The sequence below is a fragment of the Microtus ochrogaster genome, linkage group LG4, assembly GCF_000317375.1.
Source record: "Microtus ochrogaster isolate Prairie Vole_2 linkage group LG4, MicOch1.0, whole genome shotgun sequence".
NCBI classification, from domain to species: Eukaryota; Metazoa; Chordata; class Mammalia; order Rodentia; family Cricetidae; genus Microtus; species Microtus ochrogaster.
The window spans coordinates 63,903,189-63,916,880 of NC_022030.1; the positions used below are offsets into that span (position 1 = coordinate 63,903,189).

General features: G+C 39.6%; 1 protein-coding gene across 5 annotated transcripts in view; it reads left to right on the forward strand.

Annotated features, from left to right (window-relative positions):
• Usp40 (ubiquitin specific peptidase 40) overlaps window positions 1–13,692 on the forward strand; it is an 85,699-nt gene that overhangs the window by 24,767 nt on the left and 47,240 nt on the right. For all 5 annotated transcript variants that reach the window (XR_003378179.1, XR_003378180.1, XM_026786255.1 and 2 more), the window contains exon 11: window positions 10,718–11,018. Coding sequence is in view for 3 of the 5 variants with exons in the window: in XM_026786255.1 (XP_026642056.1) it covers window positions 10,718–11,018 (301 nt within the window). In the remaining 2 variants the exon portion in view is untranslated. The remainder of the gene's footprint in view (window positions 1–10,717; window positions 11,019–13,692) is intronic.

Genomic DNA, 13,692 nt, shown 5'->3' on the forward strand with positions numbered 1-13,692 from the left:
GATGCTCACCTTACTAGACCTGGATGGAGGTGGGTGGTCCTTGGACTTCCCACAGGGCAGGGAACCCTGATTGCTCTTTGGGCTGACAAGGGAGGGGGACTTGATTGGGGGTGGGGGAGGGAAATGGGAGGCGGTGGCGGGGAAGAGACAGAAATCTTTAATAAATAAATAAAGAAAAAAAAACAGAGAATAGGATCCCGTGAAGCTGGTACATACAGTAGAGACACATCCCAGTGTCACTGTCAGTGGCCCCTCAGTCTGCCTCAGCTGTCAACTCCCTTCAGAGGGGCTTGCTTGTGGCCATGCTCATTCACTCCCAGTCCATTTGGAGTTGGTGAACTCCCATTAGCTCAAGCAAACTGTCTCAGTGGCTGACCCCTCATGGTCTTGAATTCCTTGCTCATACTCTCACTCCTTCCACTCTTCAACTGGATCTTGGGATCATAGTCAGTGCTCCGATGTGGGTCATTGCCTCTGTTCCCATCTGTTGTGGGACAAAGGTTCTATGGTGTTATTTAAGATAATCATCAGTCTGAATGCAGGGTAAGGTCAGTTCAAATACTCTCTCCTCTATTGCTTAGGGTCTTAGCTGGAGTCATCCCTGTGGGTTCTTGGGCATTTTTCTAGAGCCAGGTTTCTTGCTAACTCCATAATGGCTCCCTAAATCAAGATATCTCTTTCCTTGCTCTCATATCTGTCCTTCCTCCATCTCGACTATCCCATTCCCTCAAGTTCTCCTCAACCCCCCTTCTCCCCTTCTTTTTACTCCCTGCCCCCCTGCTCCCAAACTTTTATCTGATTCTAATTTCCAGATGGGTCTATATATGTTTTTCTTTGGGTTCACCTTATTACTTAGTTTCTCTAGAATTCTGAACTATAGGCTCGTTGCCCTTTGTTTATGACTAGTACCACTTATGAGTGAGTACACACCATATTCGGTTTTTTTGAGGGGGTGCTCTGGGTTACCTCACTCAGGATAATGTTTTGTAATTCTGTGCATTTGCATGAAAAATTCAAGATGTCATTATTTTTTTACTGCTGAGTAGTACTCTAATGTGTAGATGTGCCACGCTTTCTTTATCCATTCTTCAGTTGAGGGGTATCTAGGTTGTTTCCAGGTTCTGGCTATTACAAACAATGCTGCTATGAACATAGCTGAACAAATGCTTTTATAGTATGATTGGACATCTCTTGGGTATATTCCCAAGGGTGAAATTGCTAGATCCTGAGATAGGTTGATTCCAAATTTTCTGAGAAACCGCCACACTGATTTCCAAAGGGGTTGCACAAGTTTGCATTTCCACCAGCAATGGATGAGTGTTCCCCTTGCTCCACAACCTCTTCAGCATAGGCTATCATTGGTGTTTTTGATCTTAGCCATTCTGACAGGTGTAAGATAGTATCTCAAAGTTGTTTTGATTTGCATTTCCCTGATAGCTAAGGAAGAAGAACATGTCCTTAAGTTATCTTTGGCCATTTTGAATTCTTCTCTTGAGAATTCTGTTTAGTTCAGTACACCACTTTTAAATTGGGTTATTTAGAATTTTAATGTCTAATTTCTTGAATTCTTTATATATTTTGGAGATCAGTCCTTTGTCGATATGGGACTGGTGAAGATTTTTTCCCATTCAGTGGGCTACTTTTTTGTCTTATTGACTGTGTCCTTTGCTTTACAGAAGCTTCTCAGTTTCAGGAGGTCTCACTTATTTATTGATGCTCTTATTGTCTGTGCTACTGGGTTATATTTAGGAAGTAGTCTCCTGTTCCTATGCATTGAAGGTTACTTTCCACTTTCTCCTCTATCAGGTTCAGTGTGATCGGATTTATATTGAGGTCTTTAATCCTTTTGGACTTAAGTTTTGTGCATGGCGACAGATACGGATCCATTTTCATTCTACAGATTGACATCCAGTTCTGCCAGCACCATTTGTTGAAGATGCTTTCTTTTTTTCCATTGTATCTTTTTTGCTTCTTTGTCAAAAATCGGGTGTTCATAGGTGTGTGAATTATTATCTGGGTCTTCAATTCAATTTCATTGGTCAATGTTTCTGTTTTATGCCAATACCAAGCTGTTTTCATTACTATAGTTCTGTAATAGAGCTTGATGTCAGGGATGGTAATGCCTCCAGCAGTTCCTTTGTTGTACAGGATTGTTTTGGCTATCTGGGTTTCTTGTTTTTCCATATGAAGCTGAGTATTGTTCTTTCAAGGTCTGTGAAGAATTGTGTTGGGATTTTGATGGGGATTGCATTGAATCTATAGATTGCCTTCGGTATGATTGCCATTTTTACTATGTTGATCCTTCCTATCCAAGAGCATGGGAGATCTTTCCATTTTCTGGTATCTTCTTCAATTTCTTTCTTCAAAGACGTAAAGTTCTTGTCAAATAGGTCTTTCACGTCCTTTGCTAGTGTTACCCCAAGATATTTTATATGATTTGTGGCTATTGTGAAAGGTGATGTTTCTCTGATTTCCCTCTCAACTTCTTTATCCTTTGTGTATAGGAGAGCTACTATTTTTTTTTTTTTTGAGTTGATCTTGTATCCTGCCACTTTACCGAAGGTATTTATCAGTTGTAGGAGTTCTCTGGTAGAGTTTTTGGGATCACTTATATACACTATCATATCATCTGCAAATAACAAAAGTTTAACTTCTTCCTTTCCAATTTGAATCCCCTTGATCTCCTTATATTGTCTTATTGCTATTGCTACAACTTCAAGAACTATGTTGAAGAGATATGGAGAGAGTGGACAGCCTTGTCTTGTTCCTGATTTTAGTGGAATCGCTTTGAGTTTCTCTCCATTTAATTTGATGTTAGCTGTCGACTTGCTGTATATTGCTTTTATTATATTTAGATATGATCCTTGTATCTCTAATCTCTCTAAGACCTTTATCATAAAGGGGTGCTGAATTTTGTCAAGTGCTTTTTCTGCATCCAATGAAATGATCATATGGTTTTTTTCTTTCAGTTTATTTATATGGTGGATTACATTGATTGATTTTCATATGTTGAACCAGCACTGCATCTCTGGGATGAAGCCTACTTGATCATGATGGATGATTTTTTTTTATGTGTTCTTGGATTCAGTTTGCCAGAATTTTATTGAGAATTTTTGCATCCATGTTCTTGAGTGAGATTGGTCTGTAATTCTTTCTTGGTTGAGTCTTTGTGCGGTTTTGGTATCAGGGTAACTGTAGCTTCATAAAAGGAGTTTGGCATTGAGCCTTCTGTTTCTATTATGTGGAACACTTTGAGGAATATAGGTATTAGCTCTTCTTGAAAGTTCTGGTAGATTCAATATGAACATTTAATATTGTTACAGCCTCCTGACATCAAATGTCCTTATTAATCTCTTCTTAATCTCTGTCCTATGAGGTATACTTGGTGAAATTACTTGTGGCCAGTGAGAAGGAAACATGGAGCCCACAACAAACCCACTTAGGAGTTTATTAGAGGGGCCGTGTACAGGCCTGGGGAAGTCAGCGTGCAGAGAGAGGGGGAGATGGTGCATCCAGCTTTTAAAAGCTGCCCAGTGCATGCACACAGGGGGTTGACCTGACTATGTCATACATAGATGACAGGGCTCATGCATACGTGCAAGGGCTTAGCTGAGTCATACGTGGATGATGCAACCATACATGTGCGTGGGTCACATGGGGGGGGCCCTTTAACATCCCTGGGGTCATTAGGCACTTCTGCCTGAGGGCTTGTCTGCACATGCATGGCCCTAGACCCTGGAAGTGTCAGCCTTATTGTGGCTGAAATCATAACATTCCACCCTTTTGTTTATTATAAATTTTGGGGAGTTTGAGGTCTTTAATGGGTGGGAATGGGACGTTGTAAGGTCTCTCTTGACTGCTTCCTGCTGACTTTGTGGGCATTAGAGAGTGGAGATGCTTGACCACGTCCTGGAGTGACTGATTAGTTTTGTGTTTTTTTCTGGGCTCTGTGGAACTGGCTGGCTGGCAACTTGGACCTCGCAAGATGCTGGAAAGGCAGAGAATTATGTCTGGAAAAATTTTTAGATCCCGGTTATTAAGGGAGGAGAGTCCCAAGATGGAAGATAGAGGGGTTTTTTGGTGGGAGGGGGATTGGAGGAGGGAATTCCCTAGGGGTTCCCAAGACCAAGAATGATAAGGGAAGAATTAAATGATACTTATTCTGGGCGAGTCTGATCCGTTTAGATAGGTCCAATTGGCTCCCTGGAGCTTCTGAAAAAATGTTTGAAAAGAAATAAATTTTAAACATATTAAAAGCTTATGATTATGATGATATAGTGTTGGAATTGAGGATGGTGGGAAGGAGGGAGGAAAAGAAGGGGAGAATTATTAGAAAGAGGAATTATTAGACCCCTTAATGTTTTACCTGAAACAAATTTTAAGGCACTTGTTTTCCTTTAGCATCAAATATTCCCTTAACATCCAGGTAACACTGCTGCAGTCAGTGATAAACCTGTTATGTTAAAGTCTGTTTTGTGAGATTTTGGAGTTTGGGGCTGTGAATGTCCCCAAACTCATTGTTTCTTACCATCTTGGCTTTTGGCAATCCTTTGTACCTCTAGCTCTATGTTTAATGATGGTCCCTGTAGTAACAGCTGAGTGGTTAATCTGGAAATTTAAGTATGACTTTGGAGATATAGAGAAGTTAGTAAAGCAGGTAGGAGAAAGAGGGAGAGTATATGAAGTTTTTGGCACAGGATGGTTGAGTATGGTGATGAAACTTGTTTTTCTGGAACTGGAGAAAGAGTGGCTGATCTTGGTGTCCTCTGGAACTTAAGGGAACAGGGCCCTGTTTGAGTTACCGTATCTGAGGGGGTATCTTGACCTGGAAGAGTAAAAGGTTTAAGGTTGAGACAGGTAGATCCAATGAGGGAGTCCCTCAAGCTTGACAGCTGTGGGAGTTATAAGAATTACTTTAAAGGGCCCTGCCATTTAGGGTAAAGGATGAGGGGTGTTGCTCTGGGGGAGAGAATAATACCTGATCTTCTATTTTAATCGGCAGTGGGCATGAATTGGCACATGGTTGAGATAATGAGTAGTTGGTAAAATCCCATAATAGGGAGCGAAGATAGGATAACAGCAGAGTAAGCAGGTGATCAATAAGGGGAGAGGTTAAAACTGGCCACACATACATGAGTTCAAAGGGCAAGATGGAGGGTTTTTTTGGGGGGAGAGCCCTAAGCCTAAGAAGGACCAGAGGCAAAAGTTTTACCCAGTCAAGGTGAAGCTCCTGTGACATCTTAAAAAGAACATTTTTTTAAGGAACAGTTAGTTTGTTCTACCTTCCCTGAAGACTAAAGATGGTATGGCCTCTGCCCCCAGCGGGTATGTTGCATTTGTTTGGTGAACCTCTGCCTGTAGTCTGGCTTGCTCCCAAACTCGCCTGTGCTCTTCAGGAAGTAGGTTATTAGATAGGGTCATATAGATATCATGAAAGGTGAAATTATAAGACTGGGACTTAGAGCTTAGACAGTAAAAGACTTGGATATGAGGAAACTCCTTCTGTTTGCCTGTGCAGGGACAGTAGTTAGAAAGCTCCCATAGAATAGCGGGATCAAAGGTGCCACTTTAAATTGTTATCTAAATTGTAAGGAGGTCATTTTTTGAACAAAGATGGACAAGTATGGGAATTTGTAAGTAGAGCATTAAGGCCTGGGGTTTTAGGGCCTCTAAAAGGCATCGCAGCAGGAAGGCTGGATTGATAGTCTTGGATGGCTTGCTACCCATAGCTGAAACCATGAAAACAGTGACACCACAAGGCTTATAGGGGGACTTCTCCCCTATATAGGTGGGCTGTGAAATGGCGGCGAACACCGCAGGGCTTGTAGGAGAGCATCCTCTATCTACAGGAGGGGTGTTAAATCCTCACTGGCTCCAGTCAGGCCATCTTGGAAGCCAGAGAGGCCATGTTGGGGACCACTGACCAGTGGTTCAAAAAAAAAAAAAAAAAAGAAAAAAAGAAAAAGTTTTTTAAAAAAAGGAGAAAGAAAAATCTGAGGGACCCTGGGACCCCAGTCGCAGGAGGACTGACCCTGGGTGGTCCAAGCACGGTTTTAGCTAAGGGAAGCAATACAGAGCTGAATGTCAGTGAAAGGCTCAACCATAGTCATCAAGGCCATGGTTGGGGGCTGTTCCCCCATTTCTAGGAACACCAGAAGATTGCCAGGAACTCAACTGTCAATTCATTCAGTTCAGAGAAACTGTTAAGTTGACCAGAATGTGGGAAACTCATCAATTGAAGCCTGTGGTATGTGTAAAAATTGCGCTCAGGCAGATGGAACACATGGTTGTTATGGAAAAAAATACCCAGTTCTGGATCCCAACTCCTGAAAGAGACTCGGGGTGGGAGAGCCTCCCGAGTTTCACTGCACCAATGAAATAACATGCAACAAATTCTCTTAGGAGGGGGCATGTACAGGCCTAGGGAAGTCAGTGTGCAGAGGGGGGATGGTGCTTCCAGCTTTTAAAAGCTGCCTAGCACATGGCACAGGGGTTTGACGTGACTGCGTCATACACAGATGACAGGACTCATGCTTGCATGCCAGGGCTTAGCTGAGTCATACGTGGACGATACAATCATGCATGTGTAGGGGTCATGCGGGGGCTCTTTAATATCCCCGGGGCCATTTGGTATTTCTGCCTGAGGGCTTGTCCACACTTGCATGGCCCTAGAACCCAGAAAAGTGTCAGCCTTATGGCTGAAATTGTAACATTCAGTGTGGTATGAATATAGCTACTCAAGATTCTTAGGAATGTCTCAGTTTCCTTTTGCTGGCTGGAATAAGCTTTTAAATTAACTTTTTATGGTTGTTATACTTGTTGTCATGATGCTGTTTGAAAAATTGGCATGTTATTCTTTTAAGTTTTGAGCCCAGAGTTATATCTCTTTTCCATTTATGGTATTGATATCACATACTGTTTAGTTCTTTTTCATTGGTCTTGGTAGACATTTACCAAGTTTTAAACTTTTTAAGAAAACAGCTTTTTCCTGATTCTTATCACTTCCATTCTGTTTACTGTCAGATGAGAGTTTGTCAACATCTTCCTTATTTTTAGTATTTTTTCATTTGTATGTAATGTAGTAATTGATAGGGTTGTCCTTGAATCCTCTAAATCACTATTTTATTTATTTTTTCTTCTATCTTGTTTTTTCCATCCTTGCTTTCCTTTGTAGTAAGCAAATAATTTTAGTCTACTATTTTAATTCTTTACTTAATTTTTAGTGACTGATGTTTATATTGCACTATACATTTTTATTACTAATTATCAGTGAACAATCTGCATCTGTCCAGCATAAGATCCTAATAATACAGTCACCACCTTTTTCTGTTGCTACCATCTTATGTCTCGCCACTGCATGTGATGTCAGTTCTGCTACATAAACTGATTTTACTGTTAATATTTAGGTGACTTTTAAAGAAATTAGGGGGAAAGTTGCTTTATATAGTCATATTGTTCAATGTTTTTTCTGTTTGTCCAGGTTTATTTTTAATATTCTACTGTCGGGGGCCAGCCTCAACAAAAATACCTTTCTCCAGAGTGGAGGTGTATGAATTTAGAAATATAGCAAAGAATATGAAGATGCAAGTGAAAATAATAAAAACACAGAAACATATAGGATAGTATTGGGAGGGAATTTTCCAGTGAGTACTGGAAATTCGCCCGCATTTAATTTCCAACTGGTTAATATACCCTGACCCCAAATGGTGGGAGTACAACAGAAGACTGCATTAACATACCAATTGAAAGTCACGTTCATAGCTCATGCCCTAGACCAAACACTCTGTAGACAAATACTCCCTGGTGGAATCCCAAGTTATTTCCATAAAGGGAACTGGAAATTAATTGGATCTTTAGAGTTTTGTTTTAGGTAGGAACCAAATACTTTCTTATTTCAGGAGCACAAGGTCTGGCAGCTAGCCTGTTGACAGTAGCCTTGAGAGAACAAAACTCTGATTTACAAATAGGTAGGACCTTTGTCCAAGTTAAAGCACAGTAACTTTGAATGAATAAGAAAAAAAGTCCCTCTCTGTCCTTTGACTTCTTTGGCAGAAAATGTAAACATTTTAAATGTCTTATGCAGCAGATCTCCAAGATATCGAAGGACCACAATTTGTTAGGTACATCAGGGGTACACAAACTTAGTTCCTAGTTACTTGCTTCAGACTCAAGCCCAAAATCACATACAGGAAACTAGGTGAAGCCTATTTCTAGAATTAGTTAGACCATTAATATTACAACAGAAAGTTTAAGTATATCTAATAATCTTACAACTATTGAGATAATATTTATATCTTAAGAAAAGTATTAAAGAGTCAAAATAAAACCAAAGAAAAAGGGAAGGAACCAGCAGAGGACCAAACTAGACCCTCTGAATGTGGGTGACAGCTGTATGGCTGGAGCAGACTGAGGGGCCACTGGTGGTGGGGCCAGCTTGTAATGGCTTTTTGGAATCCATTTTCTTTGGATGGATACCTTGCTCAGCCTAGATATAGTAGGGAGGGCCTTGGTCCTTCCTCAAAGCAATGTGCCTTACCATCTCTGAGGAGTGAGTAGATAGGGGTTGGGATGAGGGGAAAAGTGGAGGAAACAGGAGAGCGAGGGATTGGTATGTAACTGGGGTTGGTATGTAAAATAAGAAAGGATAGGTTTTTTTTTTTTTAATAAAAAAAAAAAAGACCAAAGAAAAGTTTTGAAGAGTCAAAACCAAGGGTTTGTGAGATTAGTGACAATAGAATAGTCCCTTAATATGCTGTATTTATCTCAGTTATTCTGATATCAATAAAAACTCAGGAGTCAGATATTGTGAGGGGGGAAACATAATAGATTAAAAAAAATCAGTGGAGGAATGATCAGCTAACCCTAACTAACCATAATTCACAGATTGAAAAGGCCATGAATCTCTCTGAACCCCTCCCTATATCTTCCTGTGAACCCCTATCTGGGTCCCCTAAAACCTTTATGGCAGATTCTGGTCAGCTAATTGCTGATTCTGCCTTCTGTAGGCACAGTTTTCCTGTGCTTGCAGATACTCTCAAATAACCACTCAAAGTCTTCGTTGTAAATGCTCTGCCTATAGCTCCTGGTTAACCCATATTTCTTATCTATCTTTGTCACGTGGTTCAGTACCTTTTCTCAATACAGCATGCCCATCTTGCTTCTCTGTCTCTGCTCACAACTCCTCTGACTCTGTTCTTCTCATCATTTTCAATTTAGCTCTCCTGCCTAACTTTACCCTATTCAGCTATTGACCAGTCAGCTTCTTTATTAAACCAATCATAGTGACATGTATCCACACAGTGGAAAGGAATATTCCAGAACCCTCTGATTCAAGGTAAATTTTATTGGTAGTATCAGTGAGAAAAAATATCCTACAAGAATGGTTTCCATTTTTCCTTCAGTTAGTCCCAATTTCCATTTTTTTATTGCATGTATTTTTTACCGTCTCTGTTTCCCACTGTCTTTAAGATCTCTTGCTTCTTTCTCATGATCACTATTAGTACACATAAATACATGCCTATTAATATACAGATATCTGTATGTATATGTGTGTGTGTGTGTGTGTTTAAATCTAGATTCCACATACAAGAGGAAACATTTGTTACCTGTCTTCTAAGACAAAGCTTACTTAATGTAATGATTTCAATTTATATTCATTTCCTACAGAAGTCATGACTCCATTTTTTCTTATGGCTAAATAAAATCTTATTGTATACATGTGCCACATTTTCTGTTCATCTCTTCACAAACATCTACTCTGGTTCCCTTGGCTATTGTGAATGACACAAGAATAAACATGAATGGACAATAACTGTGGTGTGATAGAGTCCTTGCAGTATATGCTCAGAATTGGCACAACTGCGACGTACAGAAATTCTGTTTGATTTTTTTTTTGAGTAATATCCATACTTATTTCCATAGTGGCTGAAAATGGTTACTTACATCTCTTCCCCAGGATCCTCTCCAGCATTTGTTGTCATTTGTTTTCTTGATGATAGCCATTCTGACTGGGCTGGGATGGAATTGAACGGTTTTCATTGACATTTCCTTGTTGACTAGAATGTTGTTTACTTTTTAAAGCTTTTATTGGTCATTTGTGCTTTTTTCTAGTGAGAACTTACTGTTCATTTCATTAGATCATGTACTGATTAAGTGATTTGATGTTTGTTTTTTGCTATTCTTTCTGTATGCCCAATATTAATCTACTATCTAAAGTGTAGTTGACAATGATTTTTTTCCTCTAGACTTTTTCACTTTGATTGTTGCTCCTTGGTTTTGTGGAAGCTTTTTAACTGAAAACATTTCAACATACAGGTGTGAGCAAGAGTTTTCTGAGAACTCCAAGAACACAGAAATCAATCCTAAGAATTGGCAAATGTAAATCTGTAGAATTAGATGGCTTCTAAATAGTTTAGAAATGTTTGTTCTTCCCAATCTCCTTCATTCAAGCACTTCTTAAAACAGTGCTGTTTTATTCAAGTGCTTTCCACATTGTGGCTTGTCACCCTTCTCCCTCAACAGAATTGTTAACATATGTGAAAGAGTGCTCAGATTTTGTCATACCCAGATGAGTGTTCTCCCTCACAGGGCTAGCAAAAAAGAAAGGTAAAGTTAAAAACATCTAAATACACACATAGAGTTGTCTTATCTAATTAAAAACTTTTTTATTAAAAATTTATTTAATAAAACTAATTTTTGTTTTGTATGTTCTAAATAGTTCTTACAGCTCCATCCTCAGATGTTTCTGCTCAGCACAGATGAAAGTACAGTCAGTCTCCTGAGGAACCATTTGACCCAGGCCCTATCTGATCTCCAAAGGAGCCATGAGCAGATTCTACAAACACTTGCTTCAGAACCTCCAGGGTTAAGCGATAACACCAGCTGCCCCCATTGGTTTGATATCAATGATTCCAAAGTCCAGCCTATCAGAGAGAAAGCTATCACACAGCAGTTCCAGGGTAAAGAAAGTGCCTACATGCTGTTTTATCGGAAAGCCAAGCTGCAGAGGCCCTCAGAAGGTACGGGAGAGAAGTGTTCTGATTTGTCTTGTTAGTAAATCCAGCAGATAAGCTTTCAGTGCTGCCTGAAGTTGTGCCTTTTGAAGAGATGTTTTTGTCTAGGTATCCTTATATATTTTAAAACTAATACTTAAGAAGTCTGTTGTGTCAAATGAAAATCTCTCAGCTTATCATTTACGTTTTCCTTATGTCTTTATTTAAGCAGAAAATCATACTTTATTTTTTTTTAGTTTGTCATTTTGTGAGAAAATGTCTTAGATTCCCCCCACACACTAATAGTCAGATTTCTTAAAATTGAATTTTCTTGGATATTGTTATATGTCCATATGTCCAACTTGAGTGCAGTTGCCCAGTTTTTATGCTTGACTCTGTTATTCAGCCACGTGTTGCCTTTGAACAGTAAGTGGTCTTGTTTTCTTACTTTCCTTTTTATAGTCCTGTCTGTTCTCTTTCCCCAAAGTATTATGTTATTGAGCAGTTGAAATATATTTGAAACTCTCCGTTGAACCTTCTGAGAGAGCGCCTACCTTATAATTTAGCCATCCCCACCACATCAAAATAAAGAGTATTTATATTAGAAACTGTCACCATGAGTAAATCAGTAATATGGTCTAATCCCTACAGAGTTCTCTCAGAAGTTAAAAGCTTCTGAATGTAGTGGTTTACACCTTTAATTCCAGGACTTGGGAGGCAGAAGCAGGCAGATCTCTCTGTGAGTTTAAGGCTAGCATGATTTCATAGCAAACTTCTGGCCAGCCAGGGTTATTTAGTAAGACCCTATTTCACAAAAAACAAAACAAAAAAGAGAGAGAGAGAGGAAGGAAAGAAGAGCTTCTTAGATTGGCAGAGCTATGATTGCCAGTAAGGTGATGTTCTTAGAAAATGGGGATAATGATCCTTTTTATAAAGAATAAAACAATAAAACAGTTATTAATTTGCATGAGAATTTTTAAAAATTAACTTTCTAGATCTTGAATATACATGACAACTGCTAGCCAGAAAGGCTTTGTCTTTGAAAGAAGGAAAAAGAGATCCCAACCTAGTGACATATTCCTGTGATCCCAGTTACTCAGAAAGTGAGACAAGAGGATTACAATTCAATGTCTGACTGGTCAGTCTAGTAACTGCAGCCTAGTGGGCTGCAAATCAAAGTGGAGCAAGAAAAGGTGTAGTAGATGAATACTTAATATTTTGAGGTATTTGTTGCCATCATTATAATTATGACTAGTTAAGTTAAAAATCACCTTATCTGTCTTAATTATTGCTATGAAGAGGTACCATGACCACAGCAACTCTCATAAAGAAAAACATTTATTTGGAACTGGCTTACAGTTCAGAGATTTAGTACATTATTATCATGTTGGATAGCATGGTATCATGGAGGCAGACATGGTGTTGGAGAGTAAGAGTTTTGCATTTTGATAGGCAGGCAACAGGAAGAGAAAGTGACACTGGGCCTGGCTTGAGCATTTGAAACCTCAAAGTCCACCCCAGTGACATACTTTTTCCAACAAAGCCACATACACACAGCCTAACAAGTTCACACCTTCTAATCTGCCATTCCCTGGTGACCAAGCATTCAAATCTATGAGTCTGTGGGGGCCATTCTTATTCATATCACTACAGAATCTAACAGAAAAAGGTTAGGGACTAGAGAAATGGCCCTGTGGTTAAGCTCCCTGACTGTTCTTGAGAGGATCTGGTTTGAATCTCAACCCCTCACATAATGATTCAACTGTCTTCAACTCCAGTGCCAGGGGATCTCACACCCTCTTCTGGCCTCCAAGGGCACCAGGCACATAGATGTACAGAGACATACATGCAAGCCAAAAAAATCATGCACATTAAGTAAATATTTTTTCAAAATAAAGAAAAATACTAGATAATTATGCTACTTCTTAAGTACGCTGCTGTCCATCACATATTTAAAAGCCTCAGGGAATATGACAATTTCTTTTTTTTTTTTTTTTTTTTTTTTTTGAGACAGGGTTTCTCTGTGGCTTTGGAGCCTGTCCTGGAAATAGCTCTGTAGACCAGGCTGGGCTCGAACTCACAGAGATCCGCCTGCCTCTGCCTCCCGATTGCTGGGATTAAAGGCGTGCGCCACCATCGCCCGGCGCCTGAGGGAATATGAAGAGAAAAAAACAAGCTACCTCTTTGCTGACCACATCTCAGTTTTTATAAAATATTGGTATATGTGGGTGATGCCTTGGGGTGAAACTACAGGTAGTACCCTAAAATTCTTTGACACCGGTCTTGGTGGCTCATACATATAATTCCAACACCTGGAAAGCTCAGGCAAGAAGATTGTAGTGAGTTCAAGACCAACCCAAGTTACATAGTTTCAGGCCAACCCAGGCTGTAGTGGGATGCTTTATCCAAAAAAAAAAAAAAAAAGATTTCTGGAATTTGTATATTCACCATATGTGTTCTTGGGTTCCCTGGGAGGCCAGAAGAGGTCATTGGATCCCCTAGAACTTGAGTTACAGAGGGTTGTTGGATACCATATGGGTATTGAAAACCAAACCTGGGTCTCTGGGAAGAGCAGCCAGTTAAGAACAGCTCTTAATTGCTGAGCTACCTCCATTCCTAATTTCTAAATTTTTACAGTAACCAACTGATAAATTTATAAAGGGACAAAACCTTTAAAAGTGGATGGGTTTTTTTTTTTTTT